General features: G+C 39.9%; 1 protein-coding gene across 1 annotated transcript in view; it reads right to left on the bottom strand.

Moving 5' to 3' along the window:
- OTOA (otoancorin) overlaps nt 1–18959 on the bottom strand; it is a 32569-nt gene extending 13610 nt beyond the window's left edge. The window contains exons 1-20 of the mRNA XM_077786951.1: nt 18340–18959; nt 17973–18001; nt 17849–17879; nt 17728–17755; nt 16789–16876; nt 15197–15328; nt 14363–14598; nt 14048–14151; nt 11557–11663; nt 10973–11112; nt 8411–8534; nt 7838–8053; nt 7155–7322; nt 6709–6849; nt 6071–6126; nt 5580–5697; nt 4987–5060; nt 3587–3722; nt 2540–2730; nt 1026–1119 (exon numbers count right to left, since the gene is read on the bottom strand). Of these exons, the coding sequence (XP_077643077.1) occupies nt 1026–1119; nt 2540–2730; nt 3587–3722; nt 4987–5060; nt 5580–5697; nt 6071–6126; nt 6709–6849; nt 7155–7322; nt 7838–8053; nt 8411–8534; nt 10973–11112; nt 11557–11663; nt 14048–14151; nt 14363–14598; nt 15197–15328; nt 16789–16876; nt 17728–17755; nt 17849–17879; nt 17973–18001; nt 18340–18418 (2292 nt within the window). The 5' untranslated portion in view covers nt 18419–18959. The remainder of the gene's footprint in view (nt 1–1025; nt 1120–2539; nt 2731–3586; nt 3723–4986; nt 5061–5579; nt 5698–6070; nt 6127–6708; nt 6850–7154; nt 7323–7837; nt 8054–8410; nt 8535–10972; nt 11113–11556; nt 11664–14047; nt 14152–14362; nt 14599–15196; nt 15329–16788; nt 16877–17727; nt 17756–17848; nt 17880–17972; nt 18002–18339) is intronic.
- Between the last annotated feature and the right edge of the window lie 2529 nt (nt 18960–21488).

The following is a 21488-nucleotide window of genomic DNA, read 5'->3' as shown; positions in this document are numbered from 1 at the left end:
GCAGGGGTAACTAACAGTTCAGTCTCGTCCCATGGTGCAGATGTTTCAGAAAAGAGTAATTGGCTGCTACTGAAAGGTCACTGGCATACATTTGAGGGGGAAAAAATTAGAAACAAAGCAAATTCTGAGTGATTCTCCCACCTGTATGCCCTCCCAGCTTCTGGCAACACCTGAGCACTGGCTGATTGGTGTCTGTGTCCAGCCCCTCCTGGAGCAATGAGTGCCACAATTTTAATTCGGTCTTCATTTCACTTGTCTTAAATTTGCCAGATAAGTATGTGAATTGAGGATAGGGACCCAATTAAATGATGAGAAATAACTTTGACCTGTTTGCCTTCTTTAGGCTTTTCTGACCTCTCTCCTCCACCCTGCTAGACACCTTCCTTTCCTTTGATGAGTCCTATTCTATCTGGTCAATTATAAGCACTATCTCCAGTGGAAAAGCTGCTGACTGTGTTCACATATTTCTGCTGAAGAATGAATCCCTCACTTCAGTATAGTTTACTCCTATGCATAAAAAAATTAAGATTATATTAACTAAAGAGGGCAAGGAAATTACAAAGTGCAATGCTGAGGAAATCAGATATTGTTACTTGTGTTATGCTGGCCCCAGGGCAAAGGGCCACATGAGTAAATGCTAATTTGATCAGTATGACCCCATTAATAAAAGGATAAGAAACACAACTTTTATGGTTGGAAAGCAGAAGGATAGAGAAAAGAGCACTGCAAGGTGTAAAGTACTAAAAATGAGTCTGCATCACTATAAATGCCCCTTTTTCCCTATGTGACAATGTACAATTGTCATTGTACACATGCAAGTCATTGTTTATAGTAACATTACTCTCAAGAAGAAATCTCTTTGATGGAGTCAAGAATATATGAAACATTAACACAGGATTCCTTGACAAAATAATTATTTACCTAGTTCAGCATTCAGGTTAGTTAATTTAGACTGCATTATGATATTCACAAATCCAAGTTCCAAAATATATGGTACAAATTTAATTTTTTTAATAAAAGCATACCTTTTCAGCAAGGATGTTTAATTCCTCTCTTGACAACATAACTATGAATGGTCCAACATCTAATGTTGTTTCTGCTGTCCAGTTATTTGAGGAGCTGAAAAAATATTTTGAAAAATTATATTATTAAAGAACATTACAAAAAAATACTAAAATTTCAGTGTTTTTATAATACTTTCTCATACAGGAAACACAATTCTATGCTAATGTGATGATTCATTGTTATAAGCATCAGATTGCATTTTCTCATCTCTCTGGGCATAGGGCACTAGTGGAACTCACAATATAATCAGAAAAACCCTTCAAATATGGTGGTGATGGAGCTCTCCCTCAATAGTCAAGTGTTCTTAGTGTTACAGTGTTTGAACTAGGAGAAATAATTCTTTCTTTGAAAGAAATTTTACCATTTTCTGTCAGTTCATATTGCAATAGCATTCTGAAAATTGGTTATCAAAAGAGAAGTAGAAACATCATCCAAATCTGACAAATGTCAGTCAACCCATTTGGTGGGTGAATTAATAATGTACTTAGATAAGTTATTTTCAGCCTGACAGAGCCTATAGAAGAGTGTAGTAACAAATATGTTACTAGCTCATGTCCCCACAAACAATTTTATTTGCTTTGTTGCTCCACTATGAGGATGTTTAAATATCTTCAAAATTAAACTATAAAAAATAATGTAAAATCTTATTTAGCACAGTGAGCATGATTCAATAAAACTGATTTGTATCAAGATCAATGCAGGGATGGGATCTGCTGGAACATACAGCTATCCTATCACAGAAAAATGCTGACTAGCTGGCAGCTGAACAACATCTAACGTGATCAGGTGGATCAAGTGACTGACTTCAGGGTGAAGGAGTGGTTAGAAACTGTGCAACCAGTCTCCCTTTTCCAATGCAAGATACTTCCAAAGAACAATGTAAAACAGAAACCGTATATTCTTGCCAGATAGAGGATGGCTTTGTTCTTAGCATGACTGATACCAGTGAGGTTCCATTCGCCCTCCAAATCTGAGTCCTTAGTGACAACCAACACAATGCCCACTCTGCTGCTGCAAATGCTTGAACTTAACATCCCTCTGCTTCTTCTCTGCTGTCTCCTATTACCACAGCTGCTTGCAGACTTATTTACTTGTCTTCTCACACCAGCACACCAAGTACCCCACTTCCATTCTCCCATTCTTTGCGTTCCTGCACCATTCTCTGTTCATAACTCCCTTCTCTTGCCAGGCCAGTGAGTCTATTTGCCTGTCATCCCCTAAACATTACACTTTCCCTCCTTTTCCTCTGGGACTTAAGTCATACAGGGTGTCCTTGGGGTTGTATTTTGTTCCACAGTTATCACATTACACACAAGAACAGAAATGTCGTTCTAGTGGACAAGACTCTGAACTTGGGCAGTGACAGAAGCTGCTTTGTGCTGGTTTCACTGCAGTTCATCTGGGCAAATCAAATGCTTGGTGTTTGCATGGCCTAACCAGCATCATGACCACGGTGGTGTATCCAATACCTTACCCATATAACCGAAGGAGTTTGTATTTAATTTCAGTCTTCTGCTCGTGGCTGAGCTCTTGGCAAAGTTTGAATTGATGTAGGGCTGCTGCCATTGCCTTCAGGGACATTCTGCCATGTAGAAAGGCTGGAGGTAAGTGGCAGATTAGATTTCCAAGGAGGTCAACATCATATTCATCAGCAATGGAGCTGTTCTGAAACAAGAAGCATTTGCCCTGTTGGCAGACCTAACCTGGGCTCTTGCCCTGTATCACTTAGCTGCATCACAACTCATTTAAGCTATAAGGAACAAAGACACAACAGTTTGCACTGGCAACTTAATCTACATTTTCTGCTGAGACTACTTTACGTTTTTTGTTTTACCAATCTAAGTGGTAATATTTCATAAGCACTTCCCAGAGCTTTCAGTATTCTTTATTCCATACTGAATCACATAAAGAATGTGACCACCCAGCACCTGCAGAGCTGGTGCAGTTCTGTCTGGGCAGCACAGCCTTCACGTGGCCCCTTGCAGCAGAGGGGCCCCAAGCTCTTGCTGTTGGAAGGTTGAGCTCTAAGGAGTTTCTCAAGCAGCTGCCAAAACATTGGGGATTATACAGCTGGTGCTGTGTGTAAGGACAGGAATAGCCACAGCTACATCAAAGGGCTAGTTTCCCCTAAAAATTGGTGAGTGCTGCAGCTCTTAGACAGCAGAACTCACAAAATCCTCCTGTTACCATCACCTCTCCCATGGAGCTCCCTGTGCCACAACAGCTCTGCTTGGACTGGCACCGCTTGGACCCAGGGGAACAGCTCTAGGTGCAAACCGGTCAGCTCCAGGCTGTCCTGGCCAGCAAGGACATTTCATGAGAACACTTTCTAACATGCATGGAGTCAAGGAAAATTGCTAAACAAGCTATAAAAAGATTTCCTTAAGGAGCAAACAATAAAATTGAAACAGTACATAAATCCCCTCAAAAAATATAGATGGATGGGTGAAAAATTCATGTGGTGACTCTCTTCTCCTCCATGGTGACTCCACCTCTGCTGACCCCTCTCAGCCATACCCACCAAGCACTCCTGTACTTTTTGCAGGACAGCATCCCTTTTGTGAAGGCTTGGGTTCAGAAGGTCCATCCCAATCTTCCCCACACGGTCAAGGAAAGGGACACACAAAGGGCCTGTAACATACTCCAGGTACTCAGAACTGCAGAAAGAATGCAGAAGGTCTCAGAATGTAAACCTGACCTTCCTAAACCCACAACCATACCCATGAAATCTGATGACAGAAATATTTAGAGACAAGGCTGGACTTGAAAAATCATAAACCAGACAGGCCAAAAAAATTGCAATTAACCCTTGCCTTACTTCAAATACATCTTCTTCCAGTCCATCGGGACATGAACTGAACTTCAAAAAATGGCTAAGAATTATAAATAGCTGCAAGTGTATGAAAGTGCTCTGAGATTCTTTAACACAATATGGAACAACAGTTTACAGCTCAGAAGTTTTTCTCTTTCTCTGTTTTATTAGGAATAATTCTCCAATGAATGAAAATGTGGTGCATGGCCTGAGGACCACAAGTAGTTTTAGAGTAGGTTTCCTTTTTATCAAAATCCAAAAATCCTGCCAAATTAAAAAAAAAAATATGCTCTTCTCCACACAGAGTGGCAGATAATCTTGGCAAATAAAGCCATGGCCCACATCTGCACAGGTCCAGCCTTGACAGGGTCTGTAGACACCAGTAACTTCTGATGGCCCTGAACAGCCAACATGTGATTGTTGCCAAAAAACTGAGTGCTGCAGTTTGTAGGAAGCCTTGCATTAAAGTCTTTCTATTATTATTTTATAGTTGTTAAGTAGAATAGAGCCTTCTCAAATGGAATACTTTTCTTACTTTGTTCAATTAATAAATATTCCACAAAAAAGAAGAGCTCTCAGTCCCTTTTATCCCCTTAGGCACATAGAAAGAAAGAGAGAAAGGGCACAAGAGACAGAAAGAGAAAGTGAGAAAGAGACAAAGAAAGAAAGGAAGGAAGGAATTAACAAAATTTACAGTTCAGGAGTTCTCATCCATACACAAGTTATTTTTTCCTAAGGAAAAAAGCTGTCACTGAGAAGTTTTGCTAACTTACACAAATGTCTTGAAACACACTGGAATGTTTCCAACCATACAGAATAATATACTTCTGCAGTATCCAGTCATTTTGTCTTATATATCCACTCTTATAAAAACCCCTAAACAAATAAGCAAACCTAAACCAAATAAGCCTACCTATGGGGAAAAGAATCTACAATTGTGACAGAAATGTACTAAAAGACACAAAGTATTACCAGCTTTCACTTGAGACAGATTTTGCCTACAGTCAGTGACCACATTTGATAAATTACCATTCATTTGAATCATCAGTTTTCTTAGGACTGAAGAGATTATTTGAAAAGTGCTCACAAGTTAAGATGGACTAACTTACGGAAGCGCCAATAAGAGGAAGGGAGGAATGGATGCATTGGAGACTTTCCAAAATTTCCAAGCCAAACAATTAACCTAAAGGCAACAAAAATTTAGGATCTTAAACCTCTAGCAGTTTTGAAGAAGAATAAAAAATATGACTTGTTTATTGCAGCATATATATAAATTAGCATATATAAGACTGTGCATATTATCTTCAGAGAGCATTTTTATTTGGCTTGGTTTAGTTTTCTTTTTGTAGACATCAGAGATGAAACATTATATATTTGGGAACATGAGAACATTTGTATGTTTCTGAAACTTCTATGTATTTCCAAACAGATTACTCATGAATTAACAATTTGGAAGGGCTGTAGGAATTTCTTGCAATTTGTAAGTGACAAATGAAATTGTCAAAATGAAGTATGATAACAGACAAATTCACACATAAAAGATTTAAATAAAATATGCTAACAGACAAGTTGAGACATACAGAATTCTGAAAAAAAATCCCCAAAAATCCAAAGACAAAATAGAATGAGCCAAATTTTAATCTACCTAATTTGGATATTGGGTAGTATGTTTATGTACATAAATTCTTTTTTATTTGTTTACCTGATATGGAGAAAGCAGATGAAGATTAATTTCAAAGAATTTAAAATTGTTTAAAAATATGTCTGTGTCCATACTTTCAAAGAGTTGACAAGTTACTCCTTTCACAAGCTGTCCTGTGCTGATAGGAAAGGCAAATTTCAATCTTATGAATATTTAAGCAGGATCTAGTCCTTACTCTCCACTACCCCATTCTGACACACAGTTTCTTCACCTCTCCCATTTCCTGTAATTAAAAGGCTCTTGAAAGTAAAAATGCAAACAAATTGAAAAAATATCAACTTAAAACCTCCCTTCTGACATAAAAGGTACAATGCTTTGATCTTCATTTTGGTTTTGAAGACCCTTTTTAATAAGGAAGGTGAATTATCCTGTGGTATCCAGGAATGAATAAACATAAGGTAATACATAAAAATCACATATTGTTTACCCCAAAGTTGCTCTCATCACAAAACTACTCTTAAACCCCATTTCATAAGAGATACAGTTCATACCTTACAAGGTCAACAGGATAGTTTTCCTTGGACAGTAATTCATACAGATACAAAGCCTGAAAATAAACCCACCATAATTAAACGTAAATTCAGTTAATCCAGTTGTAAGAGATATAAACTACTGCAAGGTTTTTGTACTCTGAGCTCTCTTATGTACTCTACAGGTACTTATGTGGTCCAGCTTCAGCAACTAAAAGGTTTGGCATCCAGTTTAGATGAATTTTTTCTTCACAAGCCAAACCATCACTGCCTGGCATTATGGGATGATGTTAAAGCTGTACACAGCCCACAGCCACTCAAAAACTTAGGGCTGAAGGGAGCTCTGAAGATCATCTGATCCAACCTTTCATCTCTCTAGACATTACAAGCAAATGTCTAATATGCAGTACTGGAAAGAGAAAATTTACATGGAAGAAACCTGGGGGCTTAGATTCAACATATTAATGTTTCCTCTTCCATAGCATTGTCTCATAGTGCTGCCTGGGCTCTAAATGCCCTTTGGTGTTTATGTTGAGATTTAACTGGGGCAGTTCCTTCCTTTTACCTGTGTTCCTTGAAGACAAACACATTACACCACTTTTCCAATTCTCCCATCACACTAAATTGCAGTGGAATGGGAACTGCATAACAATTTTTACCTGGCTGCTTCTTAGTTCTTTTTCTTTCAGCATTGAAGAATAATATCCACTTTGCTTCCATAAACCAGAAAGAGAAACTTCTTTAAAGAAAGCTCCTTGTATATCTTTGACTGATGAAGAAAAATCTCCAGATGCAGCAATCTAAAAAGAGAAACACAGAAATACATGGCATTTCTGAACTGATGCTTAGATTTACAGGATTTGCCCTTCTTTCTATTCTGTGTAATATTTCTCTTAAGAGGATAAAGGAAAAACATGACAGTATTAAAAACTCAATGAAATAAGCAAGAGAGAGCCTTCAAAATACCCTTGGTGTTCAGAAAAAAAGCAGTAGAACCATTAACCATTGAGCTAAAGGACGTATCCTGGTTAATTCATGCTCTACAGTTCTGGTTATGGTGCTCTTGTGCAGAGAGAACCTGCCACAAGCTGGAGTTAATAATCACCTTCCTGAGGATGCCCTGCTGCTGTGCAGGAGATAAGTCAGACAAGTACTGGGATGTTGTGCCTCGGATGATCTGAGCCAGCTCCCTGGGGCTCATGCTGTGCAGTGACCGGGTGCCAATTCCTGCCACCAAGGCGCCCATTTGGCTCACGTTGTAAAATGATAAAACCTGCAGGGAGAACAGCACAAGCAAACAGGAAGTTTTATTGAGACCAGCAGATATATTTAAAAGCAAAAGTCAATAAATAAAGCAAAACTATTCTTCTTAAATACTTAATGCATTTCTTCCCTGGGAATGCATTTTCTGTGTCTGTCCATGAAACAAATGCCTGAAGTTTCTCAGAAGTTCCTTTTTCTGAAACTTAAACCAGGACCTGATTCCTTGCATTACAGTATACTTGAATATACAGCCTCAGATCTCTGATCATGCAAATTCTGTTTAGGGCAGTGACACAGATAAAATAATATACACAACTGCCAAATCCAAATACTCATTCTCTCTGTTACTCGAGAATTACTTTGGGATGTATAGTCTTGGATGCTTTTATTTGATTTAAACATATTTTCCAGGCCACTAACTAAATTGAATTCTTATACTAAACTTTTCAAAATCTACAGTTATTGTTGAGAAAAAGCCATTTCACTTTTAAAAACAGAAGGTAGGAAAGCTGTTCTCAGAGGTACCTTTTCATAAGAGAGATATTTACTGGATAAAATCATAACTTGGCTCTTTGCCCACCCAGAGACTTGGTTTAATGTTGCAACAGCATTATGCACTGCTTCAGGTGACAGAGATTCCAGCTGACTTGAAGTTAATCCAACCACAGCATCTGACAGGGATCCAAGGGTATCATTCAATGTCTGGTTTTGCATGGCAATGCTCAGGAGCTGAGATTTGAGCTAAATCAAACAAAAAGAGCAGATCACAAATAAAAATCTGCCAATAACCAATTTCCATTACCACCCAAAACATTAACTGGAATCTCTGGAATAGGCATTGGCAAATATTCATACACTTCATAAAATTTCAAAAATAGAACCACAGTTGTGAAAGGTATATGGAACAGGAATATGAAACAGAATGAGAAAAGAATAAGCACCCAAAATTAGTTTCTATTCTTTGCATTCTCAAGAACTATTTTCTCTTATTTCTTAAGTCCCAATAATTTTTCACTCATTTCTTTCCTTATTTAATAAGATCTTTCCTCCTCTGTTTACAGGATTATGTTAGGCAAGAAGAACAAGTGTTGTACACACCTCATGAACCTCAGCCTGGAAACCTCTCAGCTGATTGCATTTAATCATTTGATGAAGTAGAGCCCGGGCCACAGCTGCATCCATCTGTTCCAGGTCATCATAAAAACAAACCAACAAACCCAGCCTATAGAGCAGAAATACATTAGCTGCCTTCTGACATAAAAGGTGTCACTGTTGGGAAATGGAAACACAGCTTGGTACCCTCTCCTTGTGATCACAGCTTGAGCCATTTCTGTTTGTCATGAGTGCCTGAACCTGCAGTCCTTAAAACTTAGCCTGTAACAGGGGTATGAGAACATGCAGTAGCCTTTGTATTCAGCTGAAGCCTGCCTGGATTGCTTGTGCTTGAGAATTTACCTGTCCTGGATCCATTTGTTCATGGCTGGATTGTCCCAGTTAATGACTCCACTTCTCTGACAGAACAATCTTGAAAATTATGGAGGGCTATTACTAAGTCTCTAGAAGTGGCTTATTGAGTTCTTATCTGGTTTGATTGGATGTTTTGAACTCCAAGTCCTGCTTGGATTCCACATGTAACACAACCCATTTGTGTTTCAGAGCAGCAGCTGGGGCATGACATGGCCTCTTTATCATTTTAGGAATAAACAAAGCCTGCTGTATTTCACATCAAACACAGGACTGGCTGATGGATGGAGACCTGTCCAGTTCAACACTGGTCAGGAGAAAGCACATTGAGGCTCACTGCCCACTTGTGCCAGCACAGCAGTCTGCAAGGCAGGGGTTTGAACTGAGCTCACTTTCTTTCACAGTTCTCATGCTGTAATATTTAAGTTAAAATTTCCATTGACCTCTGTAAAGTGCAACCACAGCCATAGTTTTTGGAGAGGAGGAGTCACACCACCATGGAGACATGCCTTTTGTAGGTGTCCTAGCTTAGACCTAGAAGCTGCCTTAACCTGCAGCCCTGTAAAGAAAGAGCTCTGAATTGTGCATCACTATGTCTGGATTTTGAACTTGATAGTGATGGGGATGAACTGGTTTGTAGGAAGCCTGAGTCAATTCCCTGTCCCTGTAAAGTCAGGCTTTGCTTTTATAATTCACACATAACAAGAACCTTAAAGGTATGTCCAAAACCCAGCTTTCCTGCTACAGTCCCTGGTTTTTTTGCAGTTCAGTGAGACAGGCACAGGCAGAATCTGGGCAGTAATGTCCAAATGTGAATCAAATGATCAGTGGACAATGCTGCAGCACTACCACAAAATCAGTCAAATTCTGCAGCACAGAAAGGCTTTTAGTTCCTCCAGTCCCTCAACAACAACCTGCCAGCAATATAACAAAACAGTGCTTCAGCAGCACATCTGAATTCATGGGAGATCATCAAACCAACATACAAATCAAAGAAACATCTATAAGAGCATTTTTATAACAAATAATTACATTCTGTTGCATTATTGCATGGCCACCAAAAGCTCTTAATCTCCTTTGGGATTAGCAGAAATGAATAACACTACTTTCTTAAAAGTAAAAGTGCATTTAAATCAACAGTATGGTTAAAATGAGCAACATAAACTAAGCGTGTTGTAAAAATGGAATATATTAAGGATTATGGAGCATGACATTTCTCTCATCTGTGAGATTGTGGCAGCTCTTGTGAGTGACAAAATAATATTTAAGATTTCTGACATTGAAATTTAGAGTGTGGGCATAACTCTTCTCTCGCTTACTCCTCCGACAAGAGCAATGCTTCACGGAAGTCAGCGAGCTGCACTGCAGTAATGACAGGAGCTCTGAAGCTATAAAGCATATTCTCCATTAGTTTAAAACTCCAAGGTATCCCCCAAGGAGACTACAAATAATTTCAGACAGCATTATCTTGGGACTAAATACATCCATTGATATGACAATGAAAATGTAAATGTGGAGTGCAGAGCTCTCTTATGCTTGCTGCGTATTTATGAGTAACAGCAGTTTATTTTGGTTTTTTATTAGTGTTAAAGTTAGTTCAGTGCAGATTTGACAGCCCTGAAAATTCAGTTTCCTGCTTACACACTTAACATCCAAACATATTTAAGCATGGCTCATGTCTACCCTGCAGGACAAAGAGGACAGCAGGGCAGGCTTTACACTGCTTCACTTGGTGGTTTCTCTGGCGACACCCACACCAGTTTAAACCCACTCGCAGTCCTGGCTGGCAGGAGTTGAGATTTCCTCCTTCCATCCTAACTGTAACATGATTTCCACCAAACACCTCCATGTTCTATGATTCAAGCAGCCAAGACAACTCATGTCCTGCTGTCCCAGTTTATTTTATTGCTCTGTGATGTGGTGGAGCTCTGCTTAGGTCCCCCAGATACTGCTGCAGACTTCCTACAAATGCTACAGGCATTTCATCACTGCGGAGCAGGAGACAAAGCATTAGCTGATTAGGCACACTTCCAAAAAATCATAAAGTAGCAATTCTTCACTGTTGCTAAACAGAGTGGATTTCAGCCTAGATTTTTCCACTGGAATGAAAAAGCTGTGCCATGCTATCAATTTCCATGTTCTCCTTAGTTGCTCCATCCTTATGCAGCCATAAAAGAAAAAGCAAAACAGCCTTGCCTGTAGATAGTTGAAGTGTTCCTCATATCAAATCCTGACGAGTTTATCCTTTCCAGGAGGGCCTGTGCAAGCTCTGGTGTGATATCATACACCGTGTCCAACTGCTTTGTTGCGTTGTCGTAGCTAATGAACAGTCTGATCTGGCCAGCACAAACAAAACCATGCATCAGCACTGGGGGACAATGAATCCTATAAAGTCTGTGTCTCACACTCAGAATTAATTAGCCAAAATTAACAGAGAAAGGAAGAAGATTTGGATAAACCAGTATTTCTGAAGGCATAGCTGAGTGAGTGATTTGAGTGATTATCTGCCAAAATGTCATATAATTTGAGGGTCTTCTATCATTGGTCCCTTTCAGTAGAAATCACAGAACTCTGATACAAATAAATAATTACATATTAATGACAGGCACTTGAAAATTAAAAAGATAAAAGAATTTTATAAAGAATACATTTATATTTTCCCTCTGTAGTTTCTCTTTATAATTAATTAAGATATATTAAGTTATTTTTCATGTTTAAGTCTGCATTTGTGTTTATATTGTTTATAGCAATAATATATCCAACCACACTTTGTTACTTACTTCATTGAGACTAATTTTCAGAATTTCTTCTAATGGGAGATGGACCATGTATCTTCCCAAAATCCATAAGCTTTCTGCACTGACCCAAGAAGTTGATTCATTGAACTCTGTTTTGTACAAATAAATACTCACTACAATGTTCAGAAAGTAATTACTTTTCAAATATATTTTACCCAGTATATTGTTATTGTTAAATAATAAAAAATCTGAAAATCAGAAAAATCCTTAGCAGAGATAGATTCCCTCCATTTGCTACATTTTAGCACTCCAATTTTATGAGTACATACATTTTTTAATGGAAATTAAATAGTGCTTAAAGTGTCTCAAATTTTCTAATACAAAACCAATTAATGTTTTATGTTGCCAAAATAGAGAATGGATAAAGTGTAGGACAGGAAAAATTTATCCAAAAGTATTAAATATGGAACATTGTTTTAAAAATTCACTTTTCCTAATCAATTGCATTATTTAAGAACATCAGAAAGGCATGATACTTTATATATCTTATATATTATTATTGATGATGCCACTTATTTCAGCAATATGCAATAGCAATAATAGAGAAAATGAAAAACTGTTCAAATACCTACATGGAAATAGGCTGACAAAACCACAAAACACTGGATAATAAATGGTATTCATTAAGTAACATTCTCCCAAGGACCGAAAATTAAATCAAGATCCAAATATCCCTGAGAAAAAACATATTTATGGACTCCACGGGTACCCTGAGCCACAAAGACTGTTTTCTCCAGGCTGTTGTCGTTTGGATGGCTCAGTGTGTGACACCTCTGAATACATTCCTCAGCAGTGCTGATACTCACAGCTCTGCTAAAATAAAATCATCAGTGGACTTTGAAGAGTTTCCAGTGCTGGGAAAAAAACAGTCTGCATCTATCAGAAGCTGAAGGACTCCATTAAGTGATTTTTTTGAAAACACAGATCTAAGCTCCTTAACTGAGACAAGACGACGATCCCAGCAGACCTGTCAGGCCTGCGTTTTTTAAAGTGATATTACCTCCTATTACCCAGAATATTACAGGAGTTGAAAGACATGACAAGAGAGCTAAAATAAAAACCAGTAACATTTAAGGATGTTGACTGTGGCCTTTAGCAGAACAGACTTGCAGTTACCACCCATGGCAGCTGTGATCCCCAAAAACTGATCCATATCCCAGGTGGTCCCAGTGCTAACCACATATAAAGTGAATAAATCGCTCTCCTGCAGGACTGTTCCTGCACTCTGCTGTGGCCTAGGGAGTGCAGATAAACATGAGGGAGCTTTAGACTCCCAGTCCAAGTGTGCCTGCCCAGGGCTGATGGTTCACATGGTCACAACCAGCTGGGAATCAGCCCGCACTTGGTGCCCTGGGGGTGGATTCACCACATCTGTGCTGCTTTTGGCAGGTGAAGCAGCAACAGGGAGGAAAAAGAGGCACACCAACTCCCAGTCTTTCTCAAGCTGTGTGATCTTCCATAAATTGAGGGTTTGCCAATGCTTCAGACACAACTCAAGATGATGCAGAGGGATTTTCCCAGGACTGATGAGTAGCACCAGGCAAATTGTGCATCTTTGCTTCCTCATCAATGCACTGGCACTAACATCAGCTCACAACAGCAGCATGAACCTCCTCTCCACGACTTACTGGGTTACTCTGATATTTTGAAATGGCAGGAGACCCAGGAGGCAAATTTAGCTCTATTAAAGCAAGTGAGCATTTAACCTTTGATTTCTAAGGAGGGAGAAAGAACACACACATCTGTAAGTCTAAAATGCTCCCAGGACAGCTGTGCTGGGATGTTCAGTGAAACCCAGGCACCAGCTCTGATGTTCAGTGCCCTGCACAGCCCCCATGTGGAACCCATCCTGCCTGTCCCAGCTATGGAACAGCTGTTTCAGGCACATTAACCAGGTAAACAGATGTGGGAAAATGCATCCAATCAGAATTAATTAACTTTGGTTTTATCATGTCCCTTTGCTGATTGAGTTGGTGCCATGTGCTTTCACAACATCCTGCATTTCTTTTGTGTTTTTAAACAGTGCAGTGGATAATGTATCCTGAGCCAGAGCTGTTTTTCTCGTCTGAACAGGAGTTCAGAAGAGAACAACACGCCTTGGCAGAGCACCTGGCCACTGTATCCTATTTCAGACTTAGTACAGAGAGAAAAACTGGAGTACTAGAAAAAGCCTTTGTGAATAGCTCTGTGCAGAGCAGAAGAAGAGTCCATTGGTGGCACTTGTTGATCCTGGAGATCTTTTCCAGCCTTAACAATAGCATGATTCTACTCTACAAGTTCAAGCATCTCTGGAGAACTTTTTGTCATGAGTAACAAACACATTATATTTACTCTGCTCTGCAGAAAAGGTTTTCCAGATAGCTCTCTTACACAGACCTGTGTTAACTGGGGAAACAATTCAATACAATGGACAGGTCTTTTGCAGAGTGCTTTTCTCTTATGGTAAGCAGGAAGAAAACATTTTGTATCATACCACTCATGTTGTAAGATTTCTGTAGAATCTGCTTCATCCAGCCATAGAGAGCTCTCTGAGTGCTTGCTGAGGTTCTGTCATAGAGGTCCTTGAATAATGATGATCTAAGTGATAAACAGGTTTGTTAGTTCACTAATGAGTTAACCATTCATTTTATTTAATGACACATGGACAAATGATTATAGAAACAGCATTATTTACACATAAGCAGAAAGCTGTATCTGGAAAACAGACTGAAACCACATAGCAACCTCATTTTTAACAGTCAGCAAATCCAATATAGTATTAATTGTGCCTGAAAAATAAATGGCTTACAAGTTTCTGAAAGCATCCTCCAGCAGAAGGTTTGGGAGACTCCCAATGACATCAGGTTGGAGATAGTTCACTGCTGACACACGCAAAACCTGACTCAGGATATCCACACAGTCCAGGGCACTCAGAGCCAGGAAGCATTTATCCAGTGTTACAAGGAACAAGGTCCTGTTTACTCCTGGGCTTTGAAAAATTCTCTCTCTAGTCTTGCCCCAGTCAAGAATAATATTTCCTATTTCCTGCAAGCAACAAAGTGTTAAATCAACATCTGTGATTAACTCAAAATATTGTTCATTTTGAGGTCTGACAGAGAGCACTCTGAATATGATGCTGTTCTCATGAAAAACAGCTACAAACTGCTGGTTGTTTGTATTACTTCAAATAATTCCTTTCTGGCATTGGGTAGAGATCAGCTTGAAAGTTTTTACAAAACCAAACTTAAACCCAGAAAGATACTTCAAATGGCTGATTAACAAAATTACTAATTGCACCTTCTTTAGCTATCTTGGCTCTCTTTCCAGCCACAAAAAGAAGATACTCATTGAGAATTATTTGCCCTACCTGCCTTAGGTGTTACTGCAAGAGAGTGAACTCTTCTCTGGAGATGAGTTTCTCTCTATTGATTACAGTGAAAATCCAAATTACTGACTTGGACTTGCAGCAACCTTTAGATAGTAAGAGTTAAATGAACTAAGTCCAACCTAAGAGGAGAGGGAGTCCTGGAATCCAATCCAAGCCAGGTAAGCAACTATATTGTGAGCCCCCCAGTCTGTCCCTTTCCATTGTTCTAAACCACTGACAGCAGCTTTTACTTTTCACATGTAGAAATTCACTTACAAGATGCTCCTTTTTGCTGTTGAAGAGGTACTTCATTGCAGTTTGGAACTGCTGCTGATCAAGCTGTTGCAATTCAGACAATAGTTGCCTGGGCTGGTATAAAAGGTTCTTCAGGTAATTTTTTATGGACACCTGAAGTATAGAAAAATATGTGTAATATACATAAAACTCATACTATTGTACTTTTATCCCCTGAAAATCTGTGCTCAAGGAGAACTAAATGCTTAGCTCTGTATTGTCTGTGCTGCCAATGATCAAAATAACTATTTTCCACACAAACTGAAAACAAAAATAATCTAAATGCATTGTGAAATACAGTAATTTTCAAATCCTATTCTCGGCTTCATGAACAAGTCCTCTCAAGGGAGCTTTTTAACAAAGATGCCTCAGTTTCTCACTTCATAAAACAAGAGTAATAAAGCTTTTCTGCTTCACACAGCAGAGCTGTGAAAAATTAAACTTCTAAAGAGCTAAAAACAAAAAGCCTAAAAAAAAAATCAAATATCATGTGGATGTTACTTAAAAAAGGGAAGGAAATGTGAAATTAAATGGGAGGAAAAGTCTCTACGAGGTCATAAGCCAAAAATATTCTCTCTTGCATCAAGCTGCATTACCAGTTAAAAATCTCATGCCTGTTTTGAAAAATTGAAGGGAAATCATAATATTGGAACAGAAATAAATTTAAGGCTCATTAGCAGCAGACTGGAGTAAAATCCCTTCTATTTCCTGACATAATTATTTCAGAATTGGTTTGGAATTTGAGTTTCAATTGCTCTTTGCTGCCTTTGCTTAACTTGCATTGCCACCACCAAATATTAACACAATTCCTTTATGCCCTGGGGTTCAGCCTGCTGAAAGCCTCGGGCTGCCAATAAACCTGACAAAGGGAGGGGGCAGTGGCAGGAAAATGTAGGTGAGGATGAGCTGTGACAGCGACAGGGTGCTTGGGACAGATTTCAGGCGCTGTGGAGCTTCTGGGAATGCCTGAGGCTCAGGGATGGCACAGTTGACACTTCCCTGGTTCAGTGTGTGCAGGGACGAGGGAGGGCTCAGGTTTGATTAGCTGGGTACAGCTCCACTTAAAGCAGCTCCTCACTAAGCAGCAGGAGGAGGAACAACTCCTTCCTGCATCACTTCCACATCGAAAATTTACAAAAACAGCACTGAGAGGAGCTTTAAAACGTGGAGGCATTTTGTAGGATGCTCTGGAGCCCCCCAGTCCATGAGGAGCAGTATGAACTACAGCCAGTCAAAATCTGGGTGAAACCTATCATTTTCTGGGGAAACAGCATTTATGTACACTCAACTAAGAAACAATTAGCAGGAAAAATCCTAATTCCTGCTTTCCATCAGAGGAAAAGCAAAAAAAATTGTTATTATTTCTGCCTTGCATACTCCAGCAATGTTTGGGGAAAAAGACAACCTATTCCTATTTCCTATTTAACTGCTACACTGTAGGTATAGGTGCTGCTACACTGTAGGTGCATTAATTACCTCTATCATTGACCACCTAGCTTTGGTTACAGAGATAGGTTAAGTTTTTTTAATTCCTTTTCAAATAAAAATTTTCATGCATCTTAAATGTCACAAACCTGCAGACTGCCAAGAGTAAACATAACTTCCTTGGCATGAAAATATGCCATGACTTTTGTAAACAGATCTGCTGTCCAGACATTAGAGCTGTAACAGAAAACAGGATAAAAAATGCCAGTAAAATAATATAACAAGTTAAATAGCAGATTACAAGAGTAAAAAAGTAAAAGGATACAAAGATGCTAACACCATAATGGCAAAAATATTCAGTTTTTTGCCTATCCAGAGTAATAGTTTATCTGTTTATTGCAATGAAAATACAGGTTCAATGGGGAATGGAATTAATTAGTTTTTTTCCATCTAATTCCAAAATAAACTCAATTTTCCAAGGTGTTGCCATTAGTACCATCTCCAAGGCATGTGCTTTCTGGTACCCCATTATGCCTGTTCTGATCTGCTTGCAGAAAGCACAGGGAGTAACTGCTGCCTTTCTTCCAGCAGAGTCATTAATTTCACGGTGTCTTCCTTAAACAGACACTGATTTTCTCAAAATATGTAGGAGTGGAATGGTCTTTGAGGCTTATCCTGCTCTTTCAGATTTGGACAAAATTTGCAAATAATTCAAAAGCCACCAGGAGCTGGAGGATGGGGGATGGAGTGAGAATGAAAGAAGGAGGTGGACAGACAGCTGGAACTGCACCTAATTTCCTTAAGAAGCCATTTGGACACATGTGAGCAAAGTTAATTATCAAAACTTCTGAAAACTGTAGCAAGTATTTATTTTCAGCCCCATTCTATTTTTTTTTTTTAGTTTTTCATGGCAAACAGGTTTTTCCCTGTTAACAGAAAATACTCCTCCCAAGAGACCTAAATCCAAGTAATCATATGTGCCAATTTCATTCTATCTATAATTTTCCAGTTTCTGTGGATATGAAACAGATCATATCTGAAGTGCAAGGTAATATTGAAAAATCAAGATGGGGAGAGTAATACATTACCTTTGAAAATAAAGAATATCTAGGAGGGCTGCACATGAAAAATGGAACATAAGAAGTTATGGTGAGATACTGAGTTTTAATTCATTTTAGAAGCATAAGTGGGAACAACTGTGTACATTACCATTCAGGTATTTCCCAGCTATTACTTCCTCCTAAGGAAAAAATTACAAATATATGTAATAAATTATTATTTTTAGGTATTATAATATAAAATGTTAGTAGAGAGATCAAATAAAAATACTGACCACAGCTTTGTGTAACAATGGAGGCAAATCTGTAAAAGATTATCCCATTATTAGAAGTTAATTTAATGTTTTATCAGTCAGTTGTGTTACACAAAAATACATTTATTGTATGCAGTGATTATATACACATATATAATTTATTTTAAAACATTTAATGCAGTTTTGATTAAATTTACTTACAGAAAAACAGTGTGGGGGAAAAGGCTATTCAATAATAATCAGTCTTGATGAAATTATTTGCTGGTAGAGCTCCATGAAGCCAAGAGAGCAGAGACCATGGTCCCAGTTATTAAACAGCACCTAATTTATTACACACAACTTTTTCTGTGCCACAAATACACCCCTCAGACAGGAGTTCTGGTCTTACCTTCAGAGTTCTGACTGTGAGTAATCTTGGCATGATTCATTGATATCAACAAGAAACACATCTTCAAAAGTCTGGACATTTCTTCTGGTGTTATTAGAATAAAAAGATACTTGGATTGCAGAGGAAAATAGGAAGAACAGAGTCAAAATGCAATATTCACCCCAAATTTTATGGCTATAAATCAGAGACAGCTTATGCTATGGAGTACAAATAGAGATCAAAACAATCCAAAGCTGCTTGCTCCCAAGTTTTTAATTTAGATCTTTTTCTAGGATAGAGATACACTTTATGCAAACACAAGTTCACAAAGAGTGTGTGTGCAGACAGAATTATCTCCCTATAACAAATGGCTCATTTAATTTTCTCCCTTGTAGCACCATTTATTTACCAAGTTACACTGCACCTAAGTACAACTTCAATGCAGTTTTGTCAAAACAGGCAAACAAATCCTTTTAAAATCAGATAAAACAGAAGAGAAATGGAATGGAAAAGGAAATTATAAAATTATCAAACAAACCCAAAGCTTTTCCTAGCTGGTTAAGCTGCAGTATCACTGCAGGCTTGGTCTGGGACCCTCCATTTGCAGATCTCTGAATTCAGGGGTGGAACAGCCTGGCCCTGGTCCCTGCAGGGTGCTGCAGGCAGGGAGGGGGAAGGAGCACTCCCTTCCCTGCTGCCACATTTGGCAAAAAGGGAGAAAACGCCCTTATGCTCTTCTGAGGCAGAGGGAAAGTCACACATTTGGGAAACTGCCCATGTCACTTCACCTGGACAGATCAAAGCCATGGGCTTTGTACTGACAAGGTGTCCCATCAAAGTTTCACCAGCACCACAGACACAGTTTCTGTGGGAAGAGATGTTTTGGTAGCTCTTGCTATCCTTACTGCCATATGCTATGCAGCATAAAAAACACTGAAAGATAAATTGTCTGGAAGGGCAGTAATAGGGTACCCAGAGCTTTTCACTGGTTGTCACCAGAAAAAAACTGAGTTTCACAATTGTTCAAACCAAAATGAACGTGTTGCTTTTGGTCTAGTTCTTGAAGGACAAGGATACACACAGGAATAATGCAATGGGGTGGAAAGGAAGCAAAGACTGGGCAGGTTTCACTCACACAGGAGTTTCTGCAGCCACATCCCCTCCTCAGCTCTGAGGGCCATCAGCTGCTTCAATCCACACTGCAGGGAGGATTTTCTGCCTGGCCCTCTGCTCAGCCTGAGAATCACCACCCCCACAGGTAAAACAACAAATTAATCTGAGATATTAGACGATGCCTTGATCCACAGATGGCAACTTCTTACACTGGGATTAGTTCCCTGATTTTAGAAATGACACACAGGGTCCCATTGGCCGACTTGGCTCTGACCATAAAGAGACTTTGTTAGGTTTTGTCTCCCTCTCCCTCATTTCAAAGGTTTATCTGCAAGACACTGAATTTCTGCATTTCTTTTTGTTGCTGAATCCTGTGCTCTCTCTTTTTTCCCCCCTAAAGTTCTCTGCCATGGCTCGAGTTACAGATCTGAATATTTGATAAATGACACCTTTGTTGGACTGTTTAATTTCATGTACCAAGGTACTCTTTATAAAAATATCTTTCAACAAGCCTCCAGCAATACTTCGGTCTATTGCAAATACTTAACTGCAGTCTTGTAACAGGAGTGACTCAAACTGACAGATGATGAAAAATTTAAACATTTGACTTCAAGAAGCTATCACCTCTGTCCTGTTCTTACACACACTAAAACCCCTTTCAACTACTCTTTTGGGAGCACCATAGTAAATGTCTCTCATTCAGATGTATCTGGTTTCCTAGACAATGAACTTGTGTTTGTTCCTGCCTGTGCCCTAATAATTTTGCAGTAAGGTTTGATTACTCTGTATAGGTTAAAGAATGCTTCCAATGTCAGTCCCGATTTACTTATTCCAATTCATTCACTTTGATCAGGGAGTGTATTTTAATTAAAGCATGCTAACTTAATATATAAGGAGATTAAATGCTAAGGAAAGTGCTTTTTCATCCTAACTCACGCGGACAATCAGCAGGGCACAAAAAGGGCTGTGAAAACCCTGCCTGGCAAGCCAATCTACAGGATGAAGTAGTTAATTTTTTGAGTCAAATAGGTCGGTTTGCAGCTCACAGCAACTCCCAGACAGTCCCAAATCACGCTGTGGGGATGTCCTGCAGATCCCACCCGGCATTTCCCCGGAGATCACCCCTCGCATTTGCTGTGATGAGATTTCTGAGCCTTGCGGGACTCCCCGCTTATGAGAAGCTCCCGGATTACTTTATCCTCTCACTCCCAGAACAGCCACCCTTCCATCTACAGAAATCCTAGACATTTTATCACTCACTCCGTGCAGTCGCTGCCTTATCTGAAGCTCGATAACCATAAAGCTGAACTTACAATCACAACTCTTGCAGATGAAGCCTTGCGCTGCTCACCTTCCCCCTTGCACCGGGGCTCTGAGAAAAAGCACCACAAGCCGCGGGGGAAGCCGCAAGGGGTGCGGGCTGGAAAGGGAGAGAGGGAAGGAGGAGAGGAGGGCCGGGAGCCCGGAGGACTTTACCTGCTGTGCCGTGTGCGCCCCGGCTCTGCGGGCTGGCGGCCCCGCCAGGAGCCGGGCCCGGCCAGCGCCGCCCCGCAGCCCCGGCCCTCAGGGCGGGCGCAAAGGCTCCTCCGCCGGGCCTCGGCACCCCGGCGGGCAGAGGGGACGCTTCTGGCCGAGGTGAAGAGAGCTCAGCCAGCTGGGCAGGGGAAACACAGCTGCGCTGCCCTGCTCCCCCACCGCCCCAGCCCAAGCAGCGGCAGGCGGCCCGGCTCCCTCAGAAATGAACCGGCAAAGGCGGCTGTGGTTGTGAGGGATGAAGCTGTTCCAACTTTGCTTTGAAAGTTTCTGGCTAAATCGTGCGCTCGCACAGCATCGTTTTCCTGCAGTGCAACACACCCAGCCCACCCTGACAGCACAGAGCAGAGCAGCTCGGTCACTCCCCAGGGCAAAACTCGGCACGTTAATTAAAGCACTTTGGATGGACACTGTCACCCACTGCAGGACAAGGCAGCATTTCCAAACCCAGGAGTAATGAATCTGGACACTGGAATTGCAACACTCGTGCCCTTAGATGGCATCTTAGAGTATTTGGGGCAATT

The sequence above is a fragment of the Lonchura striata genome, chromosome 16, assembly GCF_046129695.1.
Source record: "Lonchura striata isolate bLonStr1 chromosome 16, bLonStr1.mat, whole genome shotgun sequence".
Classification (NCBI taxonomy): Eukaryota; Metazoa; Chordata; class Aves; order Passeriformes; family Estrildidae; genus Lonchura; species Lonchura striata.
The sequence above is the reverse complement of the archived record's forward strand: the minus strand, read 5'-3'. Positions and strand labels throughout refer to the sequence as shown.